Below are 16,965 nucleotides of genomic sequence, written 5' to 3'. Positions count from 1 at the left end.
CCCTGCTCGGCGGGGAGCCTGCTTCTCCCTCTGCCACTCCCCCTGCTTGTGTTCCCTCTCTCGCTGTGACTCTCTCTGTCAAATAAATAAATAAAATTTTTAAAAAAATAAATAAATAAATGACCTATGTGGAGAGAGGAGTATGTTTCTTTGTTGACTATTCCAGGCATGAAACCCCTAAAATCAACTAAAAGTCTTTATCAGCAAAATAGACAGACAGTCCATATATGTGAAAGCAGTGCGAAGTTAGAAATAGAAACCAAAATGTTGAAGACTTGCTACATTATCAATTATTCCTTTTTACAGTTTATACTAATTGAAGTGTTTGAAGAATTCATACAGAGCATGGAAAGTTGTGAAGCTTATCATAATCCCCTAAATATAAGTGCAAAGGAGGTAGAAAATCCCTATAATCCGAACTAAAGACTCTGTCATGGTATATTTAAATTAGCTCCTAACACTGATTAGATATGGGGGGAAATGAGCTATTTATTCCTTCTGCTTTGTATAGATATGGTCTTAGACAAATGTTAAGTTAAAAAAAATTATTGTAGAATATAGTCTTACTTTCTCAACTATTTGAAATGCTAAAAATTAAAATATGTGATAATCCCCACCCTCTAAATAATGGTATCTTATGCCAGTCTGACAATCCAGGTGTATAACTCTGTAATTAACACTCCTCAATAATTAACACATGTCAATAAAGAAAGTTATATTTTAGTTGTTAACAGGAAAACATATGTTTGATTTCAGGCCAATGGGCAAAACATTTCTGCAATTATTTCCAGTGGACAGCTGCTATTTTAGCTTAGCTGGTGACAATCTGTGTAAAAAAGTTTTAATAACTAGGATAGGCCAACTGTTGGCAAAATGTTTTGTTTTGTTGTCTAAAATAAAAGGAATGCAATAAGGTACAATGCTGCTCAAAGATTTCAAAGATTCATCTGAAATCAATCTGTTCATATTCTAGAATTTAAATATATATTGAAATTATTTTTATTGAACACATACATTTCACATAGAGAGCATAAAGCATTGAAGAAACATACACAAATATATATATTTGATATATTTAGTTCAGTAATAACATTTATCTTCAATTTCTTTTTTTTTTTTTAAAGATTTTATTTATTTATTTGAGAGAGAGAATGAGATAGAGCATGAGAGGGGGGAGGGTCAGAGGGAGAAGCAGACTCCCTGCTGAGCAGGGAGCCCGATGTGGGACTCGATCCCGGGACTCCAGGATCATGACCTGAGCCGAAGGCAGTCGCTTAACCAACTGAGCCACCCAGGCGCCCTCTTCAATTTCTTAATATTATTTTTTAAAGTTTTAGGGAATTGTTAATTCTGGTCACAGTCAAATCACACACTTTTTTTTTTTTAAGTTTAAAGCTTTGAAGTCATTTCTAGCTTCTTGTTCCTCCTTGATCCATAATAGCTCTTGGCTGTATGTTTTTTTCTGTTCTCTTTAGCATTATCCTAAGGTTGGTTATCATTGCTCACTCCAAAACTATTTTAATAGCTCCTAAGTTTACAACCTATTTCTAGCTTCTCAAATCCATCCTTTCTTTAAATTGCTGTTCAAAATTCAAAAATACTTTATTAGTCCAACTAGATTGAAAGCAATCTACCTTATACTAAGGGAATAAGAGAGAGGGATACAACAAATTGAAATGAAGCAGTAAAATAATCATTAATGAGGTTATATGCTTAGAAATTCCAAAAGAATTTACTGAAGGATTGTTAGAATTAACAAGAGTTTTCAATAATGATAGCTACAAAAGTAAGTTAAAAATGAGTAGATTCGCTGTAGTTCATAAGAACTGTTGTTACAAACTTTCATCTTCAATCCAAGGCAAGTGGCTTCTACTCATGAAAAATAGAATATCCATACTTGGCCCACTACCCCTAAAACCCTCCATCTTTTTTTTTCTTTTTTTTTATTATGTTAATCACCATACATTACATCATTAGTTTTTGATGTAGTGTTCCATGATTCATTGTTTGTGCATAACACCCAGTGCTCCATTCAGCACGTGCCCTCTTTAATACCCATCACTGGGCTAACCCCCCTCCCCTCTAGAACCCTCAGTTTGTTTCTCAGAGTCCATAGTCTCTCATGAAAACCCTCCATCTTAAAGCAGTGTAGTCCACTAGCCTCATAAGGGCAGTCTTTAACCCCACATCCAAGTGTTTTTCCATCATGAAGCCAACAGGATCCTGAGTTCTACTTCAGAAGAGTGTTTTTGCTTAACATTTAAAAAAAAATAGACTCTTTAGAGTGTTTTATTGTTGTTGTTGTTGTTTTTCAGAATGAAGAAGGTCTGTCCTTAAGATTTTCTGATTCCCTCTGTCAGAACTAACAATTGCATATGGTCCTCAAGGACAGCATTTTGATTTTCAGTTTTATTTGTCACAATTTCAGTGAAATGAGGTTCTGTATTTCATTCCAGGTAAAATGCTTCCAGAGGCTCCTTACAGTGAGTGGAGTCAGCAAAAACATGTATGGGTCCCATAAATACGGTATTCTTTCTGTATAGAATAGTGGAATCTTCTATGAAATCCAGAATGGAATTTTGATCTGAGTCACAAGGACATTCTTACTAGAACCAAGAAATTCTGAAGGAAAACAAATGAAGCGTTCTTCCATTGTTCTTAGAATATTTGAAAATTTTCATTTAGATATACAGTAGAATGCTGTGGGCAGTCCCAAAAAATGACCCATTTTTTGATGGGTTTTCTAGTCTCTCCTAACTATAGGAAAACATTTACAACCAGGCACTTCTAGGATGTTGACATAATGTATTCTGATGATTGTGAATGTCTCTAAATATTATTTCACATGTGGATAACAGAGTTTCACTGTTTATTTATATCGCCATTTCTTTTGGAAGTAGGGTATTTTGTACCTGTGGACCATGCTTGATAATCATGTGAACTTATTTTCTCTCTACTCTATAGTATAATAAAACTTCAGTTCATTTCTTTGTCATAAACAATGCACTGTCATGGTTATAATGAGATTTATTCCAGTTTGAGCAAACTGTTATTATATTTTGAAACATTTACATATGTTATACTTTACATAGAGTGAACTTCAGAGCAGAGAGAGAACAAGAAACCAGTCTTTTTTAAATATGTTAGAAAAAGAAAAGTACAGAATTGTGAAAGATAACCTTCACTTATGTTATTTTTGTTCCAATGTCTTATATAGAAAATGTTTATAAATATGACCAAATAGGCAGAATCCCCAAGGCTAAAGGTTTTTATAGGTATTATCACAGAATTATAAACATGATTATATAGTTTAAATACTGTTTCAAATTAAGACGACAATACAGTGTTTCACAGTTAAAGCTCCTGCTTTGGCCATTTATGAATGATTTAATAACTTCTACAACCAATTACACAGGGCTCCCAAATTCACAAAGTGTAAACCTGAGTATTATCCCATGTGAGTGAAACTGTCTTTCTTTCCACCTAGAATTTTTTCTGCTTACATTTTTGCATCATAATTTACAATGCGGGAACTTTAGTTTCCTATTTTTCCTTTGAGATATGAGAATCTTTCCTCTAATGTACTTCAGTTTTCAATATAAGACCTCAGTAGGGATTAAATATGGGATTCTGCTTTTATAAAATACATTACTCTAGAGTTACAGTACAGTAAAAAATGAGCATTTTCAAGATGCATTTCCTGTGAAGGATAAGTACACATGCATCTCTGGCATATGGATGGTGTTTGGAGGCTCACATTGTCACTGTCAAACAGCGTATTTTAGCTTTTCCTGGCCGATTCTATGCTATCTTCATAATCTCCTTATATTCATACCTTTAAAAATTCTGAATGAAGCCAAAGCCATCAAATAATAGAGCATCACTGTAGAAGTATTTCTAAGGTGGCCCACATCCTTTCACTGTGAGGGAGAAGGAGTTAGAATATACAGTTTCCCTTCAGCCTTCAACTCTGCCATGAGGATTTCTAAGCTCTGGGGTTTACTATTTTGTTATTGAAATGTGTCCTTTGTCTACTACTTGCAATAATGAGGAGCTAATTCCCAGAGTCAAGTATGTATTTCAGCATTTCACAAAATGCTGCTGATGTGTGGGGGAGGTGTGTCAAACCGAAAACATTTCCAATTTATTTTTCTTATTATTACATTTTTCTTTCAAAAGATTTAATTCAATTAATCCTGGTGCTGTAGAGGCACATTTCTCAAAATAGAACAAAGATATTTCTCTCATTGGACTGGGAAAAGGCATACATTTTGGATTATTTTAATTTTAAAGGCTGACTGTGATAAGATTAATACAGTAACTCAAATTTATTTAACTTCTGAATTTCAGACTGTATTTTCCAATTTATTCAACCCATTGTTCCTGTGTATATTTAAGTATATCCTTATATCATTTTAATCATTATGCTCATGTATGCATATATATAGGCTATCTGCTTATTAAGGTATAAATTTAGCAGTGTTTGAATCCAAGATTAGAGATACATTTAGGGGCTTAAAAAGGAAATAAGAAATTGACACTCTTTGAAGGAAGTTGATAGTAATGTAAATGTCAACACAGGACAGTCTTGATCAAAGAGGCAAAGGCCGTGTTCGCTTATGAGTATTTTCTGTTTGCTTTGATGTTGACAGTTATCAGAGCAGTGTTCTCGGAATATGTGTATGTCAAAGACATTTTCCAGGGAGTCCATCACTTTTTTTTTTTTTTTTTTTTTTGCTTAGTACAAGTCACAGATAATGTACAGTTTTTTCTTTCTGTCTTTTTTTCCATTGTGTGTTGTTTCCTAAATTAGTTTCAATGGGTAGGCTTCCAAGAAAGACATATTTAAGAAAGAGATAAGATTTAGTGATTGTATAAGAAAGTTGGAGAGAGAATTTAAGGACAAAACTGAATCTTTCTAGTATGAGTAACTGGTTGAATAATTGTGTCATTCCTTTAGAATGGGAGTGTGCTGATGATTAATATGGTTTGGAATACATGTGAGGTGCCTGTGATATCTGGGTAGTAACATCTAGGAGGTCATGAATAAGGATTAGCAGCTCCAGGCAGAGGTCTCGAGTACAAACTTGGTCCTGGGAAGCATAATCATATGCATGATAATTAAAATTAAAGGGACACTCGAGAATATCACTAAAGCATGTATATAAAGTAAGGGAAAGGGGTGCCTGACTGGCTCAGTCAGTGGGCATGCAATTCTTGATCTCATGGTCATGAGTTCAAGCCCCACACTGGGCACAGAGATTACTTAAAAAACATAAAAAAGTGAGGGGAAGAATGCTTTAGACATTACTTGGTGAAACTAAAAATTTAAGTTAGCAGGGCAGAGAAAGATTCAGAGAAGGGAAATTGTTTTATCCTTTTAGGACTGAGGTATTTTAAGAGAGTTTATAAATAACTGATCAACAAAGCAAACTTAAAATTTAAATATATTCGGATAAATAAAAGGAATTGCATATATTATCAGTAGAGGGGGGAACTGATGGTTCCTGGAATCTATTTTAGATAATGAAGACAGGATATAAACCAATAAGGAAATGATTAGAAGAGTCAAGGGCCTGGAATTCAAAGAAATTCACATGTCTAGATATGACCTCTCTCTCACTATTTCATCTGGGCATTTCAAGGCTATTTTGGTTCATTTTCACTGGATATGCTGTCCTCACATATCAAAACCCGAAGCCACCGACTTTTATTCTATTTCTCTCCACAGCTGTGTCAACTATTCATTGCTACTTAACAAATCACCCCCGCAAGCAACCACTTTAAACAACATTATTTCTTTACATCATGACTTTGTGGGTGAGCAGTTTGGTGGGGGTTCAGCCGGCTGATTTTTCTGCTGGCCTTAGGTAGGCTCACACATGGTCATCTTGGTGGCTGTGCCTCTAGGGAGGTGGCTGCCCATCTGCTGAGCCAAGGGGGGCTAGAAATGTGTCTCAGAGCACCCAGTTGCTAGCTTGGGTTTGTTCCAAGAATGGCAAGAACAGAAGCTACAGGATCTCTTGAAGCCAATATCAATCTCTGCTGCCACATTACATTCATCAAAGCGAGAGAGGCCAGGCCAGATTTGAGAAGTGAGTGAAAAAAACACATGGAAAGAGAGGAGCTGTACAATACTGTGGATGCTGGGAAAGTAGAAAAAAAGATTTTGAGTCCCAACTGTGCTCCGAAGAAGCTAAAAAGTCTTCAGTTTACACGAATATGAAATGGCAAAAGTAAGAACAGAATCTCAGGTCAGCTGACTTAGGCTATAGTCTTCTCCCCTGTTTCAGCATTACTCACAAAATAATTGTGCGGATCAAAATAGATTAATGTTTGCTGCTGTTTGATAAAGGCTCCCAAGAAAAATATAAGCTAAACTCCCTTTGGGTCATAATCTGGATTCAGCCTGCCAGAAAATGTGTGAGACCCTTCCACACGAAGTCACTGGGTCTAGTCATGGTGCATGCTGGGAAATAGGGACCTCTGCCTGAGCTGTTGTGTGAACCACGTTTTAGATGCTGGGCAGGAATATAATCATTTGCAAGGCTTGTTTTCTATTTTCTGCTTATGAAATAATAATAAGAAGAAAGCCTACTGAATTCACAGTAGGAGGTTGTGGTACACAGAAGAGTGTGCCCTCCTTCCCCCATCCTAAAGATATCCATGTCCTAATCTCTGGAATCTGTTGAGTAGTTTACCTTACATGACAAAAGGAATTTTGCAGATGTGATTAAGTTAAGGAGCTTGAGATGGGGAGATTATCATGGATTATCTCACTGGGCTCAGTGTAATCACAAGGTCCTTATATGAGGGATGCAGGAAGATTCAGTCAGAAGAGAAGAGATGCAGTAACAGAACCAGAGGAAGATGGAAGAAGGGGCTGTGAGCCAAAAATACATGTGGCTCCTAGAAGCTGGAATGATTCTTCCCTGAAGCCTTAAGAAAGAACACGGTCCTGTCAACACCATGATTTAGACCTCTGAACTCCAAAATGGTAAAACAATAAATTGATGTTTTTTTAAGCCACTACATTTGTGGTGTTTTGCTACTGCAAGAGTAGGAAATTAACACAGAAGTCATAGTCGAACATTTCTGTGAGTGGAATAGCTAATCCTGACAACAGAACATAAAAGAGAAAGCCAGACATTAATTAACTAGGTATGGATAAGAATCTGGGTAATTCCCGATTTAGTCATTCTGTGCTCAAGTTGAAATAATATGTGATGGCAGTGGACATTTTGGTGATAACAGCCCTCAATTTCTCTCTCACCACTGCAGTATGGACTGCTTATTTCCTACATCAGTTTTATATGGTTTATCCCACCTTCTTCCTTTGTCATCATCTTGAGATTCACTACTACTCTTTTTGTTTTAGATTGTCAGATTCATACTTCCAATTCATTCTGATCTTTTGTTCTTACTCTGTGGGAACAAAGACACTGGGGCCACCCTGTGTGGTTATGAGCAAGGAACTCAGTCTGTGCTTGGCTCAGTTTCCAGATTTGTCAGAAAGATCGGTTAAGAGCTATCTTATCTTACAGTATTGTCTTGTGAGAACCAATGAGTGTGAGCAGTTAATAAATTAATATTGTAAAACTTGTAGAATGCACATGGGAAGGACTATATAAATGTGCATTTTTAATAGGGAATACATTTAGCAGTTTATGGTTCTACCTCTTTTAGATAAGTTCAACTAAAAATCTGAAACATATATGCATTTAGTTGATGGTCTTCGATTTTTTTAAGTTAGAAAATGGAGATGTGTTATATCTGCTTCATTGCTTTTTTCTAGTATCTAGGTTAAGAGATGTTAATTTAAGTACTCATGGAAGCCAGAGGACACTTGTGTGGCTAGATAATGGAAATAATTATTCCTGATATTTGTATCCTGACTTTATTCTTAATATGTTGACATAATGTTTCAGACTTAAACATTTCTGCATTTATTCATATCTTCGTTAAGGTCCTAATTTACCTGTAGAACACCAGATACTTTCTGTGTAGTGATAATAGTCTGTTTGCAAAATATGAGTATTTGTTATCAAGTCCCTGATAAAGAGTTGCATTAAAGTATAATTTTTTGAAAAGTTAAAATAATGACTCTCATAGAAATATAAACTGGACATGGAGGTACCCAGTAATCCTTTTTTGCTTGTTCCAAATTTGCTTATACTTATTTTGCTTTTTTAGATGATTTGTTTGTCCCTAGATTTTTTTTTTAATGCGTCAACATGGTGCATCCAAATATAGAGTCTTATATATGTTACAGTTTGGAACATATCTTTCCCTTCTTTATTCTCTATAAAAATAGCTTATTGCCCAAATCTGGATATAGGTTTCATGTTCACAAAAGTTTTCAAGACAAAAGCTTCAGAAGATGGTAAAATCACTTGCAACTGTCAACAAAAATTGCACTGGACAGATTTAAACAGGATAAGACAGGCTTCAAGGATATTGCAATAGGAGAAGGAGGCCAGAATTCAGTCTAAACTCAAGTCAGGTGAGACAGAGGGCTGGCGAGTTAAGAGCTAGAGTGTGGATGGATAGGGGGGATAATAGGGCATCTGTATGTGCTGATCGGCTTTACCTAAAGGAAAAGTAAATTTTCTTGTATCTTCATGACAGGAGGTAGTTTTACAACTTGGAGCAAGGCTCAGGCTGCAGGTTGGCTCCTACCCTCCCAGCAGCTAGCAACTAGAGGCTCTATCTTCCTTGATGATGACATTTCAAAGAAATGACTCCCCGTTTTTTGTTTTTTGTTTTTTTAATTTTATTATGTTAATCACCATACATCATTAGTTTTTGATGTAGTGTTCCATGATTCATTGTTTGCGTATAACACCCAGTGCTCCATGCAGTACGTGCCCTCTTTTTCTTGAGGAAGACATTCCTGGGCTGTAAAAATGTCAAGAAACTTTTAAAAAAATTTCCATCTCAAAGGGGCAAAGAATGGACTTACAATACCTGTTTTCTAAACTAACTGCTCTAAGAAAGGGGAGGTCAGGGGCCAAGAGCAGGAAGAAGCCTGTCTAAATTCAGGCAAGGGGGGAAAACATTAAGACTCTCCGGCACAACCCAGGGAAGGGAGAAAACAAAGGCAGCAGAGTAGTTGTCCATAATAAAGGTATTTTTTGCTTTTGAAAAGTACTTCTGGGAGTCACTTTAGAACTCTTATCATTGTATTTGTACAAAATTATTCTTGCGGAGAGACCTTTTTCAAGGTTATAGGTCACTTTTAAGGATCTGGACAGTAGATTTATTTAGAGTAAAATAATTGTGAAGGGAAAATTGTGATTGAGGGTTATTTTTCCATAGGTATGGCCTCATTTAGGCCCATTTACTTAGGGGAAAAAAGATTTATATTGGTTTGATCAACAAGGAGGGAAGATATTGAAAGCAACAGAATATGCTTTGATCCAAAAGACAGCTGGAATCTCTAGAAAAAGAAGTGTTTTTAAAAATGACAAACAGTCTTAGTGCTTTTGTACAAAATCAACATTTAACAGACACTAAATATATAGACAGGCACATGTGTGTATGTGCGCACACTCTCTCTCTCTCTCTCATCAGCCCTGTTGGTACCATGCCACGTTTAGGAGAGCAGAATGAACAATTTCCAAAAGAAGACTTTAACTTGGATCAATTCCTAAACATCAACACCAGCATTGCCCAAAAGTGCAAGATCTAAAAGGAGGCCATTGAGCTTAATGAGAGCACATTTGGCTGTAGACCAGAAGCCAAGCTATATGGAGAAAGAAAAATGCAGTGCAGTGGTTTTATTAAATGGACTCAAGATTATGTTTTAACTTAGGTTTTATTTTTCAAAAGGCTAAAAATGGCAGGGGAACTATTCAGACCCCACTATTAATGATGGGTTTTGTTTTGTTTTGTTTTGTTTTTTGCTTTTTTTAATTCAAGCCATCATATTATAAACTGACTTTACTGAAGACGTAGGCCTAAGTGTCACAGGCGAAACATAGAGGAGGAAGACATGATTTTAACTTTCATTTGATTTGCTTATAATCTAGCAGGAAGTAATGGCACTAAGAATAATATAATAGTAACAAAGTGAATATTTATACAGCAGTTACTCAGTGTCAGTTGATGTTCTAAGTGTTTTAAATTTAGGAATACTCTACAGCAAACCTATAAGGTTGGTCAGGTGGGCAGGTGCCTAAATGTGATAATGCCATATAATAAGAAACCCTAGTTACTCTTGGAGCCTGCTTTCTATAGCAGGAAGGAAATGGGTGGTGGGTGGACATGGCCTTAACTTCACATAGTGTGTCTTTCCCCTCTACACATGTAACTTTGGACTTTCACTGGAACTCTCTGCTGTTTGGATTTCACATCGATTAATAATACCAGCCCTGCATCTTTTTTAAATGCACGTTAAAGATGTGTATAAAACTTCCTGTTTATGGTTAGCTTTCCATATAAAGAAGTTTTACTATTCATTAGGTAAGGGGATTATGGGAATGTTAATAAAGAAGGTGATAGTGGGTCTCCATGAGATTTTAATAAGACAAATGGAAGACAAAATTATGTGAAAGGAGGACCAGCAGGTGATATGAACTGGAAGACACAAAGTGTGCTGCTTATAGTGAATAGTTCATTTCAATTGTGGTAAAAGGGATGGGAGGAAGAAGGGTGAGCATCTAGTCTGGAAAAAGAAGCTTATTATCTTGGGCTCCTTAGATCGGTGTTGACAAATAACTGCCTGTTTTTGTACAGCTCAAGGACTACGGATGGTTTTATGTTTTTAAATGATTGAGAAAAATGGAAGGAAGACGAATGTGTGATATGTGAAAGTTCTATAGAATTTATGTTTCATTGTCTGTAAAGGAAGCATTATTGGCACATGGCCACACTAATTCATTTATAGGTGGCAGAGAATGTACAACCTGCAAAGCCTAATTATTTAGTATTATTTCCTTACAGGAAAAGGTTGTTCACCCCTGCCTTAGATATACTGCTTATTTTTTTAATTGTGTTATTCTAATTCCAGTATAGTTTACATAGTGTTATATTAGTTTCAGGTGCACAGTAGAGTGATTCAACAATTCTGTGCATTACTCAGGGCTCATCCCCTTCACCTATTTCACCCATCCCCACCCACCTCCCTTCTGCTAACCATCAGTGTGTTCTCTGTAGTTTTTGTTTTTTTTTTTAATCCTGCAGTTCATCATCTCTGATGGCAAAAATGTAAACAGATCTATTTTATAGTCTAGGAAATAATATACCAAACAAGCTTCTTCTCTCAGTGTCTCTGATATACATGTCACTTGACAGATGAAAGCACAGCTTCTACAGGTCCCAGAAAGGCTCTGTGGGGTCACTGGCTTGGGTCTGCGTGACTCCCATTTGAATCCGGGTTCTTATTCACCCTTTATTGCTTGCTATCGTGGGCCACAGTGTGAAGAATGTTTTGGTTTAATTTCCACTTATATATAGTCCCCAGTGATATGTAGTTCCAATATTGGATAGAATCTATTTAGACATTACCTTTATCTTCTTCCTTTTACTCTGTGTTTTCTCAGTTGTTAAACTTTTTCTTTTTTTTTCCCCAAGTAAAACCCTGTTCATTAAATCTAATGGTTATGGAACGTATTGCTTAGATAGAAGTCAGTAAGAAAGAGAAATAGGAATTAAAATTTTATTGCAAAAGCTTTCTCTTCAATGTGTTTAACAACCCTATCTATCACACCACACCCCTCTTTGAAAAGTAGATGTCTGGTTGATTCTGATTTGCTCTGGAAATCATTTTGTGTAGCAATTTCTTTTGTCTGTAATCTTGATTCATAGCCTTTCATACAAATTCTTTTATTGCTCTATTGTCATAATAGCTCTTAGGCAACCAATCATCATGCATGATACTGTGTTTCATTATGACTCAGTGGCATCCAGATGTCTATACCTCATGTTGTTGCCTTTTAGACACATTAAAAAAAAGTTGCTATAAAATAATCGCATTCATTTGTGCAGTAAATTTTACATTTTTCTTTCATATGCCAAACTTTTACTTGAATACAGAAATACTTGTTATCCCTTTTGATAGAGCTGAATGAATATCTTAAAAGTGGTTGTGGTTTTGAATTGATTTAAAAGGAGATGGTAAATAGGATTTTTAAGACACCTTCTGTCATACAGAGACACATACGATATAAAAATAAGATTTCTCTCATTATTTGTCAGTTTTATAAGTAATATAAGAACAAAGTACACAGGTTAATATCCAAGCTATTTGTGAGTATGTTTGGAATAAGTAAATGCATTTAGGTAAGGAATTTTTTTTTATCCTTAGCAATACCCAAATTAAATACTAGATTACATGTATGGGTACAACACAGTGTTAATGCAGAGGTCAGCCTTCTTACAAGAGGCTTTGCATCACAATTACCCAATGAGCCTTCTTTTTTTAAAGACTTTATTTATTTATTTGAGAGAGAGAGAATAAGAGAGAGAGAGAGCATGAGCAGGGGAGAGAGAGAGAGGGAGAAACATGCTTCCCGTGGAGCGGGGAGTGGGGAGCCCAACGCAGGACTCGATTCCAGGACCCTGAGATCATGACCTGAGCTGAAGGCAGATGCTTAACTGACTGAGCCCCCCAGGGGCCCCCCTTTTAAAAATGCATATGGTTGGGCTTCTTCCTGGATCTGCTGAATCAAAATCTTCTTTGAAGGGGCCACATATGTGTCAGAAAACTCCCCTGGGTAGTTCTGATCCTCACATTTGGTTGAGAACCATTGCACTGGAAATATTTTTAGGTAATAGCATCATCAGAATATCACTGAATTTGTTAATAAGGTGGTGTTTAGGGCACTGTGTACCACATGCCCCTGCATTTTCATATGAAAGCTCAGAAAATTAAAACTGCATTTTCCTGTAGCAATTCTAAGAAGTGTTTTGTGGTAAAGAAAACCAATATACCTGACTATTCCTTCTCCCACCCCTCCTTTTGGCTATCAGGATTCCCTGGGGCAAAAGTATAGTTCAATTTTAAGGCTCTGTGTCCTGGATATCTGTGGTCTAGTTTTTTCTAATTCAACAAGAATTTATTGAGCCCCTTCTATGTACTGAATTCATAATAGGCCCTGGGAATGCTAGTAATTAACAAGACAGTCTGGAGCTTACAATCTATTGGATGAGACAGATGTGAAGCTAGTAAACATTTAGTAAGTGCTCCCTGATCTAGATACTATAAATCTATTTTTGAGTATTGATTTATATATTTTTCCCTCAGTATTAATCGGAGATGAGCCATGGAGACTTTTATGTAACATATATCTGCAAATACACACACATCTATATTTGTATATTTTGTATGTACATGGATTTCTGTGTGCACATGTTATGTTTTATATAAACAGTACATATATATACTGTTTGTCATATAGACATACATACATACAGTGGGTCTCTCTATATATATCCTATTTTCTATTTACACGACTACATTGTTTTGTTTATTTTAGTCCCCTTTTCCCTAATACTTTTTCTGTTACATAACCGTTAGGTAAAAATTACAATTAAGTAAACCATGCTTTATATTTGGTAGCATTTCGGTCCATTTCTTTACTTTTTAAAAAATTATTTTTGTTTTATCTCCTTGAATGTAAGGAATATTTTGGGACAGTTTTTCAGTGCTGAGATTGAGATCAAAAGTCATAAAAATCTGGGGTGCCTGGGTGGCTCAGTCGTTAAGCATCTGCCTTCGGCTCAGGTCGTGGTTCCAGGGTTCTGGGATCGAGCCCCGCATCAGGCTCTCTGCTCCATGGGAAGCCTGCTTCTCCCTCTCCCCCTGCTTGTGTTCCCTCTCTTGCTGTGTCTCTCTCTGACAAATAAATAAATAAAAATCTTTAAAAAAAAAAGTCATAAAAATCTGTGACTCTGTATTTGAAAATAGAGAAAACATTTCTCTTTCTCTTCTCTCTCCTTGAAAAAGAGAAGCATTTTATTGTCACAAACAACTTCAGCATATTGTATATATAATTTTTTTTTTCACAGATGGTGCTTTCCTAGGACAACATTTAATTGCCCTTACAACTTTTTAAAACTACCAAATGGTTTAACTTGGGTCACTATTTTTGAGTAAAGTGTTGACATGTTAATCCTCTTGGAAAGTTGCAGAACTGAGATTTTAGAATATAACTCTCAACCATCAGATACAAAGAGAGACACAGTGTATACTGGTTGAGGAATTGTGGAGAAAGAAATTGTGCTTCATCGAGAATTGGCTGTGTTTTCAGACAGCACAAACTCAACATCCCACCTATGCAGTGTGGCTGCCTTTGGAGCACCTAAAAGCTCAGGATTGTAATGGAGTCCCTGAAATCAATAAAGATGACCTTTTAAATGAGAAATCCAGTGGAAAGTTATATTTTTCTTTCTTGTTAATGTGCACCCCTGGATAGTGCAGTTAAATTACATGGTTGAAGGATATTATATTGATGTCCCTGTTGGAAAGAGTTTTCAGCCTTATCGGTTGTCTTTCAAATAATATTCTAAAGACTTGCTTTTGCCCATGCAATGCACGGCAGCAGAGTGGATTAAGTTAGCTCCAAAGCACTTACCATTGTCTATGACCCAGAAAAGCAGCAAGGATTCTGATGGGCATTATTATTTATTATTTGTGAATGCTGATGGTGCATTTTCGTGGCTGAGTCCTTTCTATGCTTATTAACATTCATAAATGAAAAGGCTCTGCTTAGCTGACTATTTAATTGGTAATTTAATTTCCCTAATAACTTTACAGGACCTGGATTTTGAAGCCAAAACAAGTTACACACTCCGGATAGAAGCTGCAAACAAAGATGCCGACCCTCGCTTTCTAAGCTTGGGGCCATTCAGTGACACGACAACAGTGAAGATAATTGTGGAAGATGTGGACGAGCCCCCCGTGTTTTCCTCACCTTTGTACCCCATGGAGGTGTCGGAAGCTACCCAAGTTGGGAATATCATTGGCACTGTAGCAGCTCATGACCCAGATTCTTCCAACAGCCCTGTGCGGTAAAAGCTCATTGCTCTTCTTTCCTGCAGTTTATAACAATGTGCTTTATTCACAACTCATGTTTCTATATTATGATGCTTTTGATTCACAGCAAATGAAGACCAGTTTTGTATATATACTGAGCCATAGCAGTGGAAGTGAAACAGGATCAGAACAACTCGACATTTTACTAATTTAAAAAAGTTTCACCTGATTATTCAAGGCCATTATTATGTAGCAATATTCCTAGGCATTCATTATCATCCACAAGCCATAGCTGATGTTCCTATTGAATCAATTATCCTGAACTCTTTCAAAGCAAACTGTGTTCAAAGATGAAGCGATGTATGTCCCAGTTGTAGGATATGGACATATATTAGAAAACTAATTTTATAAACAATTAAAATTAGGGATTAACTTTTAAGCAAATCATTTTTTTTTTTTTTTACATATTGGTCTATTTGGGTAGCATATTTTTTAGTTTATTATTTCCACTTGTAAAAAATTAAATAATACTGTATAAGGACTATTTTTCAAATGTTTTATCAATAGTCCTGTATCGAGACTAGACACATGGTTCTAAGCAACTGATCTCTTTACGACTAACAGAGTGATGATAGATAAGCACTTCAGAATACCACAACATTCAGTTTCACACTTTTTACTTCTAATTTACAACCTGAGATCTACATGTATGTTTTTGTGTATGTGTGTGTTAGTATGTGTGTGCATATGATACATCTTTTTAGGTGAATATTTTACAGAGAATATACTTGAAATTACTTTGTATTACATGTCTTAATTTGCATTCATAAGTAAAACTTTTTAATGTGACATTTTGGACTTTTTTTTTTACAAAGTCAAAGTACAAAAATCAGTTAAGGTTTTATATTCAGATATATTTAGCTTATAAGCTAACCACAGTTTTTTAGATTTAACTGCTATCTGGCAATGCTAAGTGCTTTTGAGCTAACTTCTGAGCTAAGTTTGGACATTGACGACAAAGTGTAATGAAAAATATCTGTAATTTAGACAATGATTCTTAGTTAAGAAAAGCATAATCTTTTACCTCCCTAAAATAATAAGCTTATTTAGGCATATATAACTGCTCTCCTTTCCTTCTCTTTTGTCTGTTATTAATATCATAGTCTAATGTAGAAATTTTTTTTAAAGATTTTATTTATTTGAGAGAGAGAATGAGCTAGAGAGAGTGAGCACATGAGAGGGGGGAGGGTCAGAGGGAGAAGCAGACTCCCTGCTGAGCAGGGAGCCCGATGCGGGACTCGATCCCGGGACTCCAGGATCATGACCTAAGCCGAAGGCAGTCGCTTAACCAACTGAGCCACCCAGGCGCCCCACTAATGTAGAATTTGCATAAAATAATTGTTAGTTCAAAAATGAAATCATACTTAGGCGCCTGGGTGGCTCAGTTGTTAAGCGTCTGCCTTCGGCTTAAGTCATGGACCCAGGGTCCTGGGGTCAAGTCCCACATCAGGCTCCCTGCTCCGCAGAGAGCCTGCTTCTCCCTCTCCCGCTCCCCCTGCTTGTGTTCTCTCTCTCGCTGTGTCTCTCTCTGTTAAATAAATAAAATCTTTAAAAAAAAAATGAAGCCATACTCATCATTTCCATCTATACAATAAATTCAGGCTCTATGGATGACTATTATTTTGAACACAATGATCATAAACTATTCCTAAGAATATAATCTTCTGTGTAATAGAACATTTGAAAGTCACAAATGTACCAGATAGAACAAACCTTCCCCTTCTCCCTGTAATAGCCCAGCCTTCATTGCCAAAACAGTTTCCTGACTTAAGCATAGCTCCATCCACCAAGTCTTGTTGACTTGTGAACACTTGAATTTGGGGTTTATTATAGCATCACCTCTCTTACTGAAACATATAAGTCTCCTCCTCTTATGATCAGACACAGCATGATTGTAGGCATAGATCAGCTACTTGGAATAGTCTCAC

General features: G+C 36.2%; 1 protein-coding gene across 1 annotated transcript in view; it reads left to right on the top strand.

Moving 5' to 3' along the window:
• CDH7 (cadherin 7) overlaps nucleotides 1-16,965 on the top strand; it is a 115,749-nt gene that overhangs the window by 57,177 nt on the left and 41,607 nt on the right. Inside the window, exon 6 of the mRNA XM_081801057.1 lies at nucleotides 14,759-15,012. Coding sequence (XP_081657183.1) covers nucleotides 14,759-15,012 — 254 coding nt within the window. The remainder of the gene's footprint in view (nucleotides 1-14,758; nucleotides 15,013-16,965) is intronic.

Source organism: Leptonychotes weddellii, chromosome 13, assembly GCF_054177405.1.
Source record: "Leptonychotes weddellii isolate Sample4059 chromosome 13, ASM5417740v2, whole genome shotgun sequence".
Classification (NCBI taxonomy): Eukaryota; Metazoa; Chordata; class Mammalia; order Carnivora; family Phocidae; genus Leptonychotes; species Leptonychotes weddellii.
The sequence above is the reverse complement of the archived record's forward strand: the minus strand, read 5'-3'. Positions and strand labels throughout refer to the sequence as shown.